This window comes from Talpa europaea (genome assembly GCF_964194135.1).
Source record: "Talpa europaea genome assembly, chromosome: 10".
In the NCBI taxonomy this organism is placed as follows: Eukaryota; Metazoa; Chordata; class Mammalia; order Eulipotyphla; family Talpidae; genus Talpa; species Talpa europaea.
Window position 1 is genome coordinate 65686023 of NC_140077.1, and position 17389 is coordinate 65703411.

At 43.3% G+C, this 17389-nt stretch overlaps 1 protein-coding gene and 1 pseudogene across 2 annotated transcripts in view; one reads left to right on the forward strand and one right to left on the reverse strand.

Moving 5' to 3' along the window:
- Nucleotides 1-16653, reverse strand: part of CLTCL1 (clathrin heavy chain like 1) — a gene marked incomplete at both ends in the record, with an annotated part of 148746 nt that extends 132093 nt beyond the window's left edge. Inside the window, one exon of the mRNA XM_084245481.1 lies at nucleotides 16612-16653. Coding sequence (XP_084101607.1) covers nucleotides 16612-16653 — 42 coding nt within the window. The remainder of the gene's footprint in view (nucleotides 1-16611) is intronic.
- LOC311179084 (nuclear distribution protein nudE homolog 1-like) lies at nucleotides 6092-6990 on the forward strand (annotated as a pseudogene). The gene has a single exon. The product of its transcript is annotated as a nuclear distribution protein nudE homolog 1-like (transcript).
- Nucleotides 16654-17389: the final 736 nt, after the last annotated feature.

A 17389-nucleotide genomic window follows, 5' to 3' on the forward strand; every position in this document is an offset into this window, starting at 1 on the left:
ATAATATATAGAAAGAACCAAAAAAAAAATCACAGAAAAACTAATTCAAACAACAAGCTGGTTCAGTAAAGTTGCAGGTAACAAAATCAATAACCAAAAATCAGCAGCCTTCCTATATACAAGCAATCAGTCTGAAGAGGAAGAAATTAGGAAAATCATCCCATTTACAACTGGATCCACCAAAATTAAATACTTGGGAATAAACATAACAAAGGAGGTGAAAGACCTATACAAGGAAAACTACTAAACACTGATAAAAGAAATAGAAGACAAAGAAATGTGAAGATATTCCCTGATCATGGATTGGAAGATTAGCATCAAAACGGCCATCCTACCAAAGGCAATTTACAGATTCAATACAATTTCAATAAAAATCTCAATGGCATTCTTTTAAAAAAAAATGGAACAAATATTGTTGAAATTCATATTGTACCATAAAAAATTCCAAATAGCCAAAGCTCTTCTGGCCAACAGGGGGAAGAATGCAGGTATTACAATCCCAGACTTCAAACAATGTTACAAAGCCATTATAATAAAAGCAGCACGGTATTGAAATAAAAACAGACACACAGACCAGTGGAATCAAATTGAAAGCCCAAAACTAAAACCACACATATATGGTCAACTAATATATGACAAAGGAGCAAAGAATAGACACTGGAACAAGGAAAGTCTCCAGTGCTGCAAAAAAAATTGGACTGCCACATGCAAAAGAGTGAAACTGGACTACTATCTCAAACATACACAGAAATCAACTTAAAATGGGTAAAAGACTTGAATGTAAGCCCTGAATTCATAAAATATATAGAAGAGAACACAAGTAAAACACTCCATGATATACACCTAGAAACATCTTTGAGGGTTCTTACCCAGAAGCAAGGAAAACAAGAGGATAAACAGCTGGGACTACATATAACTAAAAAGCTTCTGGGGCCCTCCTGGTGGTCTAGGGGTAAGTCTCAGCGCTATCACCAATATGGCCTTGCCACGGAACAGACCAGAGGAGTAAGAGGGTGAGAGGATTCACCAGAGACAGAGCGGGGAGCAGAACAGGCAGACTAACAAAATACACTGCTGAGGGGAGCAGCATGCGAGACAGGAGAGGTCTGCTATGCCATGTGGGTTGCTCCCTGGCCAGCCAGGAATCGAACCCACACTGCAGAGGTTGCGGACAGCTTCACAGCCCTGCACTCAAGCTGCTGTGCCACTGGGGGGCCCCCCCTCTCAATTTTTAATCCTCCACTCTCCCTATCCCCACTGTAGGCCTCAGATCTATGGCCAGCTTGCAAATTTTGTCTTTTTATTTTCCCCTGACACTTTGTTTGGGTTCTCTATATTCCACATGTAAGTGAACCCATTTGATATTTATCTTTTTTCCCCTGACTTATTTCACTTAGCATAATCCCTTCCAGCTCCATTCATGTTGCTGCAAATGGCATGAGTTTATCTTTTTTGATCACTGAGTAGTATTCCATTGTATATATGTACCACAAGTTCTTGATCCATTCTTCTGTTTTGGGGCAGAAACAGAACATATGGGTTGTTTCCATTTCTTGGTTATTGTAAACAGTGCTGCAATAAATACAGGGCTGCAGGTTTCCTTTGAATTAATGTTTTTGTCTCCCTTGGGTAGATTCCTAGGAGTGGAATCGCTGTGTCATATAATAGGTATTTTGAGGAACCTCCATAGAACTTTCCATAGTGACTGGACCAGTCTGCATTCCCACCAGCAGTGTAAGAGGGTTCCTTCTTCACCACATTCTCACCTATATTTGTGGTTCCTGGTATTTAAATTTAAATATGGGCCATTCTCACAGGTATCGCGTTGTAGTTTTGATTTACATTTCCCTGATAATAAGTGATGTGGAACATTTTTTCATTGCCCATTTGCACTTCTTCTTTGGAGAATGTCTATTTAGTTCTTCTGTCCATTTTTTGACTGGGTCGTTTGCTTTGTTTTTGTTGAGTTGTGTAAGCTGTTTGTAGATCTTTGATATCAGTCCCTAATCAGTTGTATGGTGGGCAAATATTTTCTCCCACTCAGAAGGGTGTCTCTTCATTTTAGGTGCTATCTCTTTTGCTGTACAGAAGCTTTTTAGTTTAATGTAGTCCCAGATGTTTATATTCTCTTTAATTTTTCTTGCTTCTGGAGATGAATCTTGCTTCAAAGATGTTTCTGAAGTTTATGTGATGAAGTTTTTGCCTATGTTCTCTTCTATATATTTTATGGTGTCAGATCTTACATCCAAGCACTTTACCCACCTTGAGTTGATTCTTGTGTATGGCATGAAATAGTAGTTCAGCGTCATCCTTTTGCATGTGGCAGTCCAGTTTTCCCAACATCTTTTATTAAAGAGGCTTTAATTGTTCCAGTGTATATTCTTTGCTTTGTCATAGATTAGTTGACCACGTATGTGTGTTTTTATTTCTGGGTTTTCAATTTGATCACATTGGTCTGTGTGTCTGTTTTTGTTCCATTACCATACCGTTTTTATTATTATGGCTTTATAGTATAGTTTGAAGTCTAGGAGTGTAATACCTCTGTTTTTCCCCTTTCTAGTCAGGAGGATTTTGGTATTTGGGGTTTCTTGTGATTCCATATGAAGTTCAGCAACATCTGTTCCATTTCTTTGAAGAATATAATTGAGATTTTTATTGAAATTGCATTAAAACTGTGAATTGCTTTGGGAAAAGGCCACTCTGATAATGCTGACTCTTCCAATCCACAAGCGGGGAATATCGTTCCATTTCTTTGTGCCTCCTTGTATATCTTTTAATAGTGTTTTGTAGTTTTTCCTATATAGATGTTTCACATACTTTATCAGATTTATTCCCAGGTATTTAATTTTGGGGTTTGTACAATTGTAAATGGGATAATTTTCTTAATTTCTTCCTCTTCAGACTGAGTGTTTGCATATAAGGAGGATATTGATTTTTGTGTATTGTTTAGAAACCTGAACTGGTTTACTGTTTTAATTACTTTTTCTGTAGATATTTTAGAGTTCTCGCTATCTATTACAATATCATCTATAAAGTGATAGCTTTACTTCTTCTTGCCTTTTTGGATACCTTTTAAGTCTTCCTCTTGCCTAGTTGCTCTAGCTTAGACTCCTAATACTGTACTGAAAAGCACTGTTTAAGAGTGGGCATCCTTGTCTTGTTCCAGATGTTAATGGAAAGGCTTTCAGTTTTTCACCATTGACAATGTTAATGTTAACTGTGGTTTTGTCATTATATGACTTTTATTATGTTAAGATATATTCCTTTTATCGCAAGTTTTTCAAAGGCCTTTATCATAAATGGATGTAGAACTTTATCAAGTGCTTTCTCAGTGTCTACTGTTATACACTTTTTATTTTTCTTTCGTTGATGTGGTGAATTACACTGATTGTTTTTGGTGTTGAATTATCCTTGTCCTGGAATAAATCCCACTGGTGGTGGTGTATAATCTTTTCGATGCATTGTTGGATTCAGTTTACTAAGATTTTATAATCAGTATTTATCAGGGAAATTGGTCTGAGTTTTGTGTTATCCATGTTTGGTTTCGGTATTAGTGTGATGTTGGCCTCTAAAATGTATTTGGTAGTATTCCTTCTCAATTTTTTGAAACACTTAGCAGGATAAGCATTTGTTAATTTTTGAATGTTTGGTAGAACTCACTTCTGAAACTATCTGGTCCTGGACTTTTGTTTTGTGGGGGAAGATTTTGATTACTGTTTCCATTCCCTTGCTTATAATTGGTATGCTCAAGTTTTCTACTTCCTCTTTGTTCAGTGCTGGATGGTTGTATGATTCTAGGAATTTGTCCATCTCATCTTGGTAATTGAACTTGTTTGCATATAAAAGTTCACAGTAATATCTAATATTCCTCTGGATTTCTGTTATGTGTGTTGAAATTTCTTTCATTTATGATCTTATTTGAGTTTTCTGCCTCTTTTCCTTTTAGAGCCTAGCTAGACATTTGTCTATTTTGTTATCTTTTTAAAAGATCCAGGTTTTGATTTCATTGATCTTTGGACTGTCTTTTTTTTTTTTTTTTTAAAAAAAGATTTATTTTTATACAAGATCCGGGGTACAGGCCAGATGTGTGGCAGGGTTAGAGGATTCACCAGAGACAGGCAGACTGATGAAATACACCGCTGAGGGGAGCAGTGGACGAGACAGGAGGGGTCTGCCACGCCATGTGGGACCCTCGCTGGCCAGCCAGGATCAAACCGGCACTGCCAAGGCAGTGGACAGCTTCACAGTGCTGCGTTCAACCGCCTGTGCCACCAGGGGAGGCCCTGTCTTTTTTATTTCTATTTCATTTATTTCTGCTTTGATTTTTATTATTTCTTGTTTTGGGTTTTTTTTTTTATTTTTATTCTTGTTGTTGTTCTGAGTTTCTTTTTTTTTTTTTAAGATTTATTTATTTATTTATATAAGCACTGGATACAGTCAGAAGCACAGGATTCACCAGAGCCAGAGTGGGGAACAGAACAGGCAGACTGATGAGAAATACACTGCTGAGGGGAGCAGCGGGCGGCAGAAGAGGTCTGTCGCGCCATGTGGGACTCTCGCCAATAGCCGGGGATCGAACCGGCACTGCAGAGGCTGCGGGCAGCTTTGCAACCCAGCACTCAACCACTGAGCCACCGGGGAGACCCTTTGAGTTTCTTGAAATGGAAGATGAGGTGGTTTCTTTGCGTTCTTTCTTATTTCTTAATGTGGGCCTGTTTGCCATATAATTCCTTTTAATACTGCTTTTGTTGTGTCCCATATATTCCAGGAGGTTGTGATCTCATTATCGTTTGTCTCAAGGTGTTCATTGATTTCTTGTTTGATTTCCTCTTTAACCCAGTGGTCTTTCAGTAGCATGTTGTTCAGTCTCCGTGTAATGAGGGATCGCCTTACTTTCTTTTTGTGGTTGATTTCTACCTTGATACCTTTATGGTCAGAGAAGATATTTGGTATGATTTCAATCTTAATGTATTTATGTTTGTTTTGTGACCCAGTATGTGGTCACTCCTGGAGAATGACCCATACGCACTGAGAAAAATATGTATTTGGTTTTTTGGGGGAAGTGGTGTCTGTCAGGCCTATAGATCAAAATCTTTTAGGGTTATTGTGTCTTTATTTTATGTCTTGTTGATTTATGCATTAGTGATTGGCTAAAGATGTGGTAAGTACATAATGGAATACTACTGTCATAAAAATAAGGTGAAATTTTGCCATTTTCAACAACACGGATGAACCCTGAGGGAATTATGCTAAGTGAAATAAGTCAAAAGAAGAAAGACAAATATCACATTTGACTTCACTCATTTGTGAAATATAAAGGAAAGGAAAAACAATCAAACTAACACAACAAAAACAAACCTTAATTCTGACAACAAAATAGTGGTTATTAAGAGAGGAATGAAGGAAAAGGGAATAGTCTGGTGGTGGAAGGTGAATGGACATTTGGTTGTAGTGTGAAAGTAGAATGTAGAAAATAGAATGGTCGTTGACGAGGTAAGATAGGGAGTCATTATTTAATGAAAACAGTTTCCAAGATGAAGAGAATTATGAAGGAGGAATGGTGGTAAAGATGCACAATAAAATGAAGGTACTTTAAGCCAATATGCTGTACAAATAAAAACAGTTACATTTATAAATTATGTACATTTTGTGACAAAAAATAGAAAAAATATAGAGTTCTCCTCTTTTGGAAATACTTCAGAAAGTAGGAATAAAACATGATTGGAATTAGCCTCAAAGTAATTTGGCTGTAACCAGGAACACATCAATAAAACTGGCCACATGTTAGAAGCAACTGTTCTTGTTCTCCTCAACCTATCCAGACTTTTTTAGGCTTTAGCAAAATAGGACTGCATGCTATTTAGACAGAGCTATACACTTAGGTGGGCCTGGGTTTTCTAAATTGTTACTTAATTCTTACTTTGGAGGGCAATATTGGGTTAATATGGCAACAGTGTGAATTCAACTCCAAATATCATGAAGAATTTGTGGAGTCACACTTCCTCCTGCCATTGCCACCAATCATCCATCCTCACTGCCACAGCCCAGACACCAAACTATAAGAAGAGTGATCTGTTGCTCCATCTTCACAATGGAGGACTTAGAAAAGACTTTCAGCTCCAAGAAGGAAGAAGTTAACTACTGGAGAGATTTGCCCTACAAGTAGAGGGCAGAGAATATGCAAGAGGAAATCCAAGAATTCCATGAGATAAACCAAGAATATGAAGCTGAATTGGAAACTCAACTGCAACAAATTGAAACCAGGAATAGGGACCTTTTGTCAGAAAAAAATCATCTTTGCATGGAGCTGGAAGCCATCAAGGAGAAGTTTGAGAAACAGCAGATCTCAGCCCTAGAGGATAACATTACCCAGAAAAAGCCATTAAGGTCAACTGCCGTGATACAGAGGGCGAGAGCAAGCCAATGATGACTTGGAATGAGCCAAACAGGCCGTAATCATTTCTCTCGGAGATTTGAGCAATGCTTGAAACAAGTAATTGAAAGAAATGCCTTCCTAGAGAGCAAGATAGACAAGGAGAACCTCCTAGAATCTGTTCAGTGACTGAAGGACAAAGCCAGAGATTTGTGGAAAGAAAACTGGCTATGCATCAGAAGCAGGAGAAACCAGGACCCTCATGCCCGCCTGAAAGGACAAGAGAAGCTAAATGGACAGACACAGCTGCGCATATCACTCTGGCTCTGTGTCATCTATGGCCACAGCTCATCTAGGACCTGGCTTCAGCATCAACACATGGTCTAGAGGACACGATGGGCAGGACCCTGCTCACACCTTGCCCACACTACAGGCTCTCAATATCATGGGAGACCTACTGTGGAAAGCAGGGATGCTGGAGCTCCAGCTTGAATCTTGCTGGAACTTTGTGTACAATCAGTCCCCAAATCAAATGAGTGGCCCAGCCTTAGGGGGAGGGGAGAGTTGAGGATGCAAGAACAAAGATGGCAGTGACAGATGGCCAGGCAGCACTAGTATGCTTGAGTGATAAATGGCTGGGAAATGCCTGGAATTTGGGAAACTGCCTTTGAATATCTCCTTGCTTTCACTGCTGTCCAGCCCAGGGTATATTCAGGAAATACTTAGGAAATCTGCCAAAGCCCGGGGTGTCTATGTGGGAGTTGATGCCTTTCTTCCCCTATTGAAGTTGGTTTTTTGGTGGGTTTTTGTTGTTGCTATTAGTTTGATGAATATGAGCAGGCAGTCACGCTAGCCAAAGACCAAGGCCTCCACTTATCATCCAGATGGTTGTCCCTGTGAAATGTCTCCCGATCCCCAGAATCCTGATGGTGTTTTGTAAATAGACAGAACCCAGAAGGTCTCTCAGGTGGGTGCTGAGGTTGCCCCATCATTTTGAACTGACCCATGTCTTTGCTGGACTTAATAGTTGTTCTCAATGTCCAGAGATATCTTAAAAGTGGGCTCTGAATCTAGCACCCTCCCTACCACTAGGCTTCTAGAATATCTCCCACATCCTATTGCACAGCAAGGATGGGCAAGCAGAAATCATATCCAGGAGCAAAGAATAAAACAGGCAAGTGCCTTCTTTTAAACTATGGGGTAGTCAACCTGAGTGACTTTTATCTGCCTCTTCTTCAGGCTTTTAAAGGTGTTTCAGGGTAAATGTACTGATCAAGAAGTTGGAAAATCTGTGTCCTTTTTAGAACAATCCCACCGCTGGTGTCCTGATATTCCTCTCCTCACCCCTGTTGTGAGGGTGACCTCCAGTTCAGGAGCCTGAGGGTCAATGGGGTGGTGTGGCCTTGGTACTGCAGCCCCTATGAAGAGGCGTTCAGTCAAAGCCATAGTGAAATAATTGGGATGCCCTTCAAATAAGAAGAAAGCACCAGCATTACTGTTAGAAGCTTCCTTACCAAAGAAGAGTCAGACCCAGGATTTTCAATGCTGATAGTATATGTGCTCATTCCTACTTTATCTCAACTGTGGGTCTCACTTCTGGAGTAAAAAGGATACAGTAGGGACTCCCTGGTGGCACAAGGGGTTAAGCACAGCACTGTGAAGCTATCCACAGCCTCTGCAGCATGAGCTCCTAGATCAATGGCTGGCCAGGGAGCTCCTCACATGGCGCAGCAGACCTCTCCTGTCCTGCCCGCTGCTCCCCTCAGCAGTGTATTTCAGTTAGTCTGGCTGTTCTGTTCCCCATTCTGTCTCTGGTGAATCCTCTCACTCCCCACACCTCTGGCCTGTACCCCAGGTCTTGTATGCATAAATAAATCTTGAAAAAAAAAAAAAGGACCCAGTAATTCAGGAACATGCCTGCAGCTAAGAGCCTTCCTCTTGTTACTATTTTTTGAAAGGACAGCAAAATACCCTTGTAGGGGCAGGAATGGACACTGAGCAGGTTTACTATGACCCCCATGCAGATGGGGTAAAGGAGGAGAGAGTCCCGGAGCCCTCAGTGGCTTTTGCAGGCTCTTATTGGGATTTACCAGGTACACGGCAGGCAGGGGTGCTGGGGGGCCGTGAGGCTGGCAGAACTCCCAGCCCCCAGCAAGCCCTCACTCTTTCTGGGCTCTCCGGCGTTCTCTGATAGTCTCTGCTGCTCTGCTCCCTCATTCGTTCTGCTTCTGCTTCTTCGCTTCTACTGCTTCTCTTCTCTGCTTCTACTGGCGTCCCTGTGACACCGCCCTTAAAAGCCCAGGCTTAGCCCAGGCGAATCCCATCTACATATGCCCACACCCTATTCCAGGTGCCCGCCATCAGGCATGCATTCGGGACCACAGGGTTCCGTCATCTATCCTAATGGTGGGAGGGCAGAAAAGCCTGACACTTTTTACCTTACCCTACAACCCTTAAATTAAAAATATAACTTTTCAAGTGCTACTAAAATTCAGCAGTGACCAGTTGGTTGCCTAGAAACATTCTAATCTGTGTCAGTAAAAGATATACTTAAAAAAAAAAAAGGAATAATAAAATCAAAAGAAAATTTTAAAAAAGAATGTGTACCCAATCTCTGGAACATAGTAGGTTCTTTTATGTTAGTAACTGAATCTAGTTTCTCATACACACACACACACACTCATGGCATTTGAAAAGGTAAAAGTACACCTCAAACAGTGTTTCAACATTGTAAAGGCAGGACTGGACCACTGAGCAGGTTTTCTATGATCCCATGCAGACTGGGTAAAGCAGGAGTCAGAGTCCTCAGTGGTTTTTTGCAGGTCTTTTATTGGGATTACCAGGTACACAGCAGGCAGGGGTGCTGGGGGGCCGGGAGGCTGGCAGGTCTCCCATCCCCCAGTAGGTCTTCACTCTGGGCTCTCCGGCCTTCTCTCGGCTTCTGCTTCTCTTGCTTCTCTCTCGGCCTCTGCTGCTTCTCGGCTTCTCTTTCAGCTTCTACTGGCGTCCCCGTGACACCGCCCTTAAAAAGCACAGTCTCAGCCCAGGTGAATCCCATCTACCTATGCCCACACCCTACTCCAGGTGCCCGCCATCAGGCATGCATTCAGGACCACAAGGATCCATCATCTATCCTGATGGCGGGAGGGCAGAAAAGCCTGACATTTTTCCTTACCCTACAAACCTCTAGAAGAACAGATCCAAAAATAAGTCAAACCATTAGAACCAGAAAAAATTAAGACAGTAATTACCAGCCAGAGATGTATCTTGCAGTCTTTGGAAACAGGTAGGGACAATTTTAATTATATAAAAACTAGAGAACACTGCTAGCACTTACTGGGCTGGGGTCAGGGATGCTACACACAGGACAATCTCACCAAAAGAATTTTTACACATAAAATACCAAATACCATTGGGATTTTACTCCATAAATAGAAACAGTTTCAGAGAAGTGATATGCTCGAAGGTAGGTTTTTTCATTAGTTAAGTAGCACTAAGATTCCCAATTCCTAGTATAATTCTGATAGGTAATTTAGCTATACATTTAAAACAGCCTATAGAAGTTAAGAGTTAACTCAAAGGAAACAAGATACTATCTAATGATCCTTTTCAGTTCTCAAATCCTGCAATTAAGCAAATTCAAATTCAAATATGACGTTAGGGAAAACAGAAAAAGAAATTACTCAGCTGACAGTCCTTTGGTTTCTATATTTAAGAGGCTTAGGGACAGTAATCTGACTACAAGGACTGCAGCTGTGTTTACACAAGACTGCTGGTGAAAACACCAACTGCCCATATTGTAGAAGCAAAATGTTCCAGTTGCCTTTGAAGATGCTGGTCCTTTTTCCTTCTGAATCGTCTCCTTCCCAGGCTCTTTCACTGCCTTGTCCCAGTAAATAGCCCAGCACGTGTATGTTAAATTTTTTTTATTTTTATATTCCCCATAGAATTGCAACCCCTTATTTTGACCCCAATCCCTACTTGCCCCGCAACCCCCCCCCCATAGTGTGTCTCTGGTTCATAGTTGTTTGTTGATTTTGATTTTTTCTTTCTTATAGTTATTCTTTTTCCTGGTCCCTTATTTGGGTTTTCTAGATTTCTACTATGAGTGAGACCATCCGGTATTATGTATGTTAAATTATTAACAAGAAGTTATTTGTTTCAGGCAGTCAGATTTAGTTCCTCTGCAGTTTAAGAAGTTATATTCTGTATTTCAAACTTTTCCTAGCTTAAAAGGGGAGTTTTGTAAATGAAGGTCTATGAAGAATGGTAATACTAAGGTCTTTTCCAGAACGTATCTAAAATTCTAGTACTAGGTTAGCTTCAATAACTACATCTGTATAGTGCTTTACAGACACAATCTCAAATTACACCACTGCAGGTTTTCTGTATTTTAAAACCAATGCATAAGACCCTATATTTATCTCTGTTAAATGTCAGCTAGTTGGATTCCAGCCTGCCAGGATCTGTTTGGATTCTAAGTTTGTCACTGAACTTTGCTATCCTTGCTCTACAGCATCCTTCTTCACCCAGCCAAGAGTGGCTATAATCCCTCCACGGCACGGAGGCCACCAACAAGAGAAGCAGCAAGAAGTGGAGAAGAGACTGAAAGCAGTAGATTCAGTGAAAAAGCAAAGGAAAGAGAAACCAGGAAGGGCAGGGAGATGAAATACAGGATGGGGTAACTGGAGCCAGCAACCATTGCCTCAGGAGGCTATTTTAAAAATACAATCAAATACATGCTGTGATTGATACGAGATCTTAAGAGAAAATATAGTAGGATTGTGGGGAGAGACCAGGATAGAAGAGCAGGCTTTCAATTTCATTTATACTCTACATTTGGGCCTATTTTTACCATGTGAATGTATTACTTTAGCTTGTTCCAGACAGGTTTTTGCCCCAGCCACAGATGTGCAAAAACCTGCTGGCGAGGAACCTTGGCTCCTAGGATTTGCTAACTTAACCTAATAAATAAGAAGTACAGGTAATCTTGTGTAGTTTAGAGAATGTGAGTATTTCAGAGTCTTCTACGGTGATGACCTATTTTTCCAAAGAGGCCTATTAAAATACTTGGTCACTCACCATACCACTGCTGTGGGCACTCTTACAAGGGTTCACCCCACATACAGGTGGTTATTTTCCTCACTCTGTAAATAAGAAACTCATGAAGTAAATGAGCAAGTATCTACCTCCAATAAAAGGATCATCAGTCCACCAATAGGCAAATTTTAACAGGTTACACAAGAGTTTTAAAAAGTTTTACACAGATGATACAACAATATCAGGACAAATCTTGTGTGCAGTTACTTGTCTTGTGTAGGGTCAGGAAGACCACTGAGCAGGTTTTCTGATCCAGCAGACCGGCTAAAGGAGGAGTCCTGGAGCCCTCGGTGGGTTTTTCAGGCTTTTTTTTAGATTTACCAGGCACATGGCAGGCAGGGGTGCTGGGGGGCCGGGAGGTCCTCCCAGCCCCCAGCAAATCCTCCCAGCAAGTCCTCCCAGCAAGTCCTCCCAGCCCCCAGCAAGTCCTCACTCTGTCTGGGCTCTCTCTGCTTCTCTGCTCTCTTGCTCTCTGCTTCTCTGCTCTCTTGCTCTCCCAGCAAGCCCCCAGCAAGTCCTCCCAGCCCCCGGCAAATCCTCACTCTGTCTGGGCTCTCTCTGCTTCTCTGCTCTTCTGTTTGTTCTGCTGCTTCTCGGCTTCTCTTTCAGCTTCTGCTGGCGTCCTCATGATGCTGCCCTTAAAAGCCCAATCTTAGCCCAGGTGAATACTATCTACATCTGCCCACACCCTACTCCAGGTGCCCGCCATCAGGCATGCATTCAGGACCACAAGGATCCATCATCTATCCTGATGGTGGGAGGGCAGAAAAGCCTGACATTTTTTCCTTACCCTACATTTTGTTTATCAAAAACCATTTCACAAAATGAGATAGTAGCAGACACTACACATGTGCTGAGATATGAGTACAGTGTCCCCTTTCAGAGCAACTCCCTGGAAGTCTCTGATGAATAACTGTTCATCAACTGTTTCAATTCAAGCTCAATCTACTCCACACATTCTGCCTTCCACTCACAGGTATAAAAGGTTTCAAACAGCAACCTCTTTATTTGATTATGTGTAATTACTAACATCTAGAACACTGCTTCAACTCAGCTGCAAGTGAGACCTGGGAAGAAATGTTAGAGTCTTGCTTCATCTCTCAAAGATTCTGATTTAACTTTTGAGGTGGGCTCCTGCAGTTTTTAAAAGCCCAGACTGGACTGAAAAGCATTAAGAAGCAATGATAATGCACAGCTCACACACTCTGTATCTATTAAGATCATCACCTTAGAGACATACTAGACAATCAAAGACTGAGGGAACGTGTGTGTGTGTGTGTGTGTGTGTGTGTGTGCGCGCGCGCGCGCGCGCGCGCGCGCACTACTTTCTTAAGAATTTTTGGTTTGGGTACATGATTAGGTTAAGGTGAGGCAGAGAGAAAGCAAATTCAGTGGGACGTGTGGGAATGTGCCTAATAAGGTAGACTACAGCAAATCAGTTCAGTAGGTTAAAGGGACAATTCTAACACCATAGGATGAGGGCCCTCATAAGGGAAGCATCCAATGGCATGGAGCACAGAACTCCTAACTCTGATAAGCCAGGGACAGCTTTTAGAGGTATTTAAGCAGATCCCAACCAGAAGGCTAAGCTGCCAATGTGAGGAGTGAGGGAAAGAATTGTTTTGGAAAGAGGCAGCAGCATGTGCAAATGCCCAGACTCCAGAGGAGTTTGAAGGGCAAGAGGGCTGAGCAGAATGCTGGATTAGCTGAGAAGGGCTTTACAGGTACTTCAGAGTCTGATATTTTTATCCTGGAGGGAAGAAAGACCCATTCACTTATGAACTTCAATCAGATGTTTACCCTTTGAGATTTTATTGCTTGTGTGCCACAGAATGGACCACAGAATGGACCACAGCAGGACAAAACTAAAGGCAGATTATCAGAGACAGTACAGCTAACTAGGTGACAAATGTGGCATAGTTCAAGGCAGTGATGGCAGAATAATGTCAAAAATAAACTGGAGGAAGAACCAACAAGATAGGTAGAACCCATGACTGACCTGCCTGGAAAATGGAGAGGGCACACATTGGGGGAGAAAAAAGAATCCTATTTATGAATATGGTATGTCTGAAGAACCTACACATCATCCAATGGCTTTCTCCAACAGATAGCTATCATAATGGCAATAAGAGCTAACAAGAACACAGGGCTTATTAAGTATCAGACACTGTTCAATATTTTACACTATCACATTCATTATTTCATTAATAATTGATAATGCTTCATTATATCATTATCACAATAACTATACAAATGAAGGGATGGAGGCATAAAAAAAGGTTACAAAAGTTTTCCAAATTAACATGGCCAGTAAATCGAGATTCAAATCCTTCATTTGGCTTCAGTCTGTGCTCTTAACTAGAGTATGCCATTGCATCTTCTATGTGCAGTTCTAAGGCTTAGCAAATATACATGATCTGCCTGGGAACACAGAGTTGGGCATACACACACACATCACCCTATACGACATACTGAATGAAAACACAAAGGGGCTCAAGACAGAATCCCAAGTTCATGTAAGGAAAGCGGGGCATGGACAGAAAGACCAGCAGACTGTGGTAGCAAAAAGTAACAGAGCACGATCCTGAGGAGACAGGCACAGTGTCAACTGTGGCTGGGAAGTCAGGGAATATATTTGTCATGGTAGTAGGGCTGTTTTATTATTTATAGCAGGGGCTGGCAAAGTACAGCCTGTTTATGTACGGTACAACCCATAAATGGACTTTACATTTTTCAGAAGGGGAAAAATAGGTGACAGAGACAATTAAGTGACCCTCAAAGCCTAACATACTATCTAATCCTTTACAAAAATGCCTGCATGATGACTAGATTCTGGGTTATTGAGGAACAAAAGGGAAGTGATGGAGAGGTAAAGCTATTCTCTCACAAAGTCTGGCCATGAGGTAGAAGCTTCAAAAGGACAGAAAAGAAGTTTGCTGTAAAAGTGGAAGAGAGATGAGCGTGGTTAAAACAGGAGAAGTCACTGTGAGAGGATGTATGAAAATCAGCAAAGAGAAGAGGCTACTGAACAAGGCCTAGTTAAAGGAGGGAGGGATGTAGCAGAATTCAGTAAATAGACAAGAGAAAGAACTCCATATTGGAAGTAACAGGAAGGCAGGGAAGGGTGACTACAGAAAGTTTGTGAGGTTGCAGGCAAGAAGGTGAGGAACAATCCAGCTTATGACTTCCATTTTCTTCAGCTATTGGCAGCAAGGGGGAGTGGCAAATCAGGGATCTCAGGTACAGATAAAAGTTTAGAAATTTCTGCAGCAAAGAGAGTGTGCAGACTAATAAGCAACTCATCACTCAGTTAATGCTTAGTGACCACAAACTAGAGTTCCAGCTATACAGCCTGTACACCTCAAGCCACAGTATCTTCCAGATAATACTTTACATCCCTTCCCTTCAAGACATTATGAACTTTGATGGGAAATTAAAATGCTTTATGGCTTCCCTGCCTTTTGAAAAGAACAAAGTTTGTGGCTAAAGCTCAGGTTTTGGAATCAGAGACCTGTTTTAGAGCTCAATCTGTCGCCAGATGTATAATTATATCTGAACTATCTAAACTTTCTGTGCTTCAGTTATCATGAGAATTAAATTAAATGAGATTTATAAAATACAAAGTACAGTTCTGAACAAGTAGTAATTCAATAGATGATAAATTGTTACTATATTATAATTAGCAGGCGTACTAATATTTTGCTATTTCATATTGTTCACAACAGGCTCAGCTTAGTGGTAAAATGGAGTCCAGGGCCTCCACAGTGGCTCAGCCAGTTGAGGGCAGCGGGTTGAGTGCTGCGCTGTGAAGCTGTGCACAGCCTCTGCAGTGCAGGTTTGATTCCCAGCCGGCCAGGGAGACGCAGCAGACCTCTCCCGTCTCGCTCACTGCTCCCCTCAGCAGGGTTTTCCATCTGTCTGCTTGTTCTGCTCCCGGCTGTCTCCGGTGAATTCTCTCACTCTCCCACGCCTCTGGCCTGTCCCCTAGTTCTCGTCTAAATAAATAAATCCTGAGAAGAAAAATTACAATGGAGTCCAGAGAGATGGGATGCTCTGACCTCCATACAGCCCCAGTTGAATCATGAACCAAGTGACCCTGAAAGGACATTAGGCATCAAGTTTCTAACCTGCAGCATGAGGGGATTTGACTGGTCACTATAAGCAGCCCAGGGTCTTTCTCATTTGCATATAGGGTTAAAAGTATTCTGTTGTGAAAACATGACCACCTAATTCCTTGCTACAGAGCTTTGTGGTATGAACCCAGCTTTCACTTCTGAATAACTGAAGACAATTCATTTATTTAACATCTTTGTGCCTAGTTTTCCTCATCTAGAAAACAGAGAAGTTAGTCATGTGTGTTTTATGGGATTGAGATAACTTAACATAAAGCATTTAGGAGAGAGCAACTGGCTATAACTCAACCAGTCTCACCTCCTCACTGTAAAAATATCACCCTTCGCAGTGACACGTAGGTGATGTCAGTGCAGCACTTTGCACAGTGCCTTTACCCGACACGGTGCCCCTGTCCAACAAAGGCAGCCGATTTTTAATTTCCTGAAGTTAACTATATAAGGAGCGTTACAGAAGGAAACCTCACTAGTAAGATAACTTCGCAGGAATGACTGTAGTGGAAGGATCTTAGTAAAACACACTATAATAATAGTCCTCTTTGGTCACACAATTTGAGGATACTCCCTCTCGAAGGCACCCAGTGACTCAGGTGGCCAACAGACACCAACTCCCGTGTAAGCATTTTGCAAAGCGCATATTTAGGATTAGACGCAGATCTTTAAAGTGTGGGGCTACAGTATACGCGCACTGCCAGTCAGTCCAGTTAAATGGGAACGTTTTCGGTGGCCCCTCCAAGTCTCAGCCAAACAAGAACAGCACCCGACAGCGACCATCCTGCGCCGACAGTCCTCACCACATAACGGGTTCGGCCCCCAGCACACCTGACCGGTCCGCGCGCGCGGGCCGCGGCACCCCACGCTGCACGCGCCGGTCGGCCCCACCGAGTCCAGGTCCGGGGGCCAGGGCGGGTCAGGGGCTCCCGCCGGGTCCCGGAAAGGCGAGGGGTCCTGGAGCGCACGACCCGCCCTGGGTCCCGGCTGGACTCGGCGCCCAGGCACGGGGCTCACCTGGAAGTGCTCCTGAAGGCGGATGGGAAGCACCTGCGCCATGGCGGGGCGGCCTCGGCGGCGGCGGCTCCCCTCACGCGGGGCCCCGGCACACGCGCCACCCGGAGAAGAGCGGCCCGCGCCGGGGCGGCCCCCGCGCAGGCGCACGGCTCGGGCTCACGGCTCGGGCTCGCGCCTCCCGCGCTCGCCGCCGCGCCCTCGGGCCGGGATCCCTCCGCCCGGGATCCCTCCGCCAGGGATCCCTCCGCCCGCCGCCTGAGGCGGCGAAAAGTAGCTCCGCGCTGGGCAGCCTGTTCAGGAAGAACCAATGTCCTGGGCAACTCCCCAGCGTGCGGGGGAGCGGGACCGCGGCGGCGGGGCGGGGCGCAGTGCGGGGGTTGCCAGCGCGGCGTGCGCGGGGCCGTGACCTCAGTCCGGGCGGCTGCCCCTGAGGCCCAGAGCGGGCCGCGCGGGGAGGCGGCCGTGGGCTGCAGCTGGGGGCCCTCAGTGCAGGTGCCGCGCTTGGGAGCCGCGCCGGGCTGCGCTCTGCGAGTTCTCCGAGTGAGGGGTTTTCGAGAGAGGTAGATCAAGTCACAGGCTGCCCTTGCGTGGGGTCTTCCGTGTGTGAACAGCTCTCAGATTCTAGGCCGTTGAGTTTGGCGCCCTTCAGCAGGTAGAGTGGAGGACTGTAAACTAGACAGCTGAGTTTGGGGACTTGTGTTCTGTTGTTTTATTCTATCATGAATGTACCAAAAACACTTCAGAAGGAGTTTCAGGAGTGTGTGTGACAGGTGCTTTT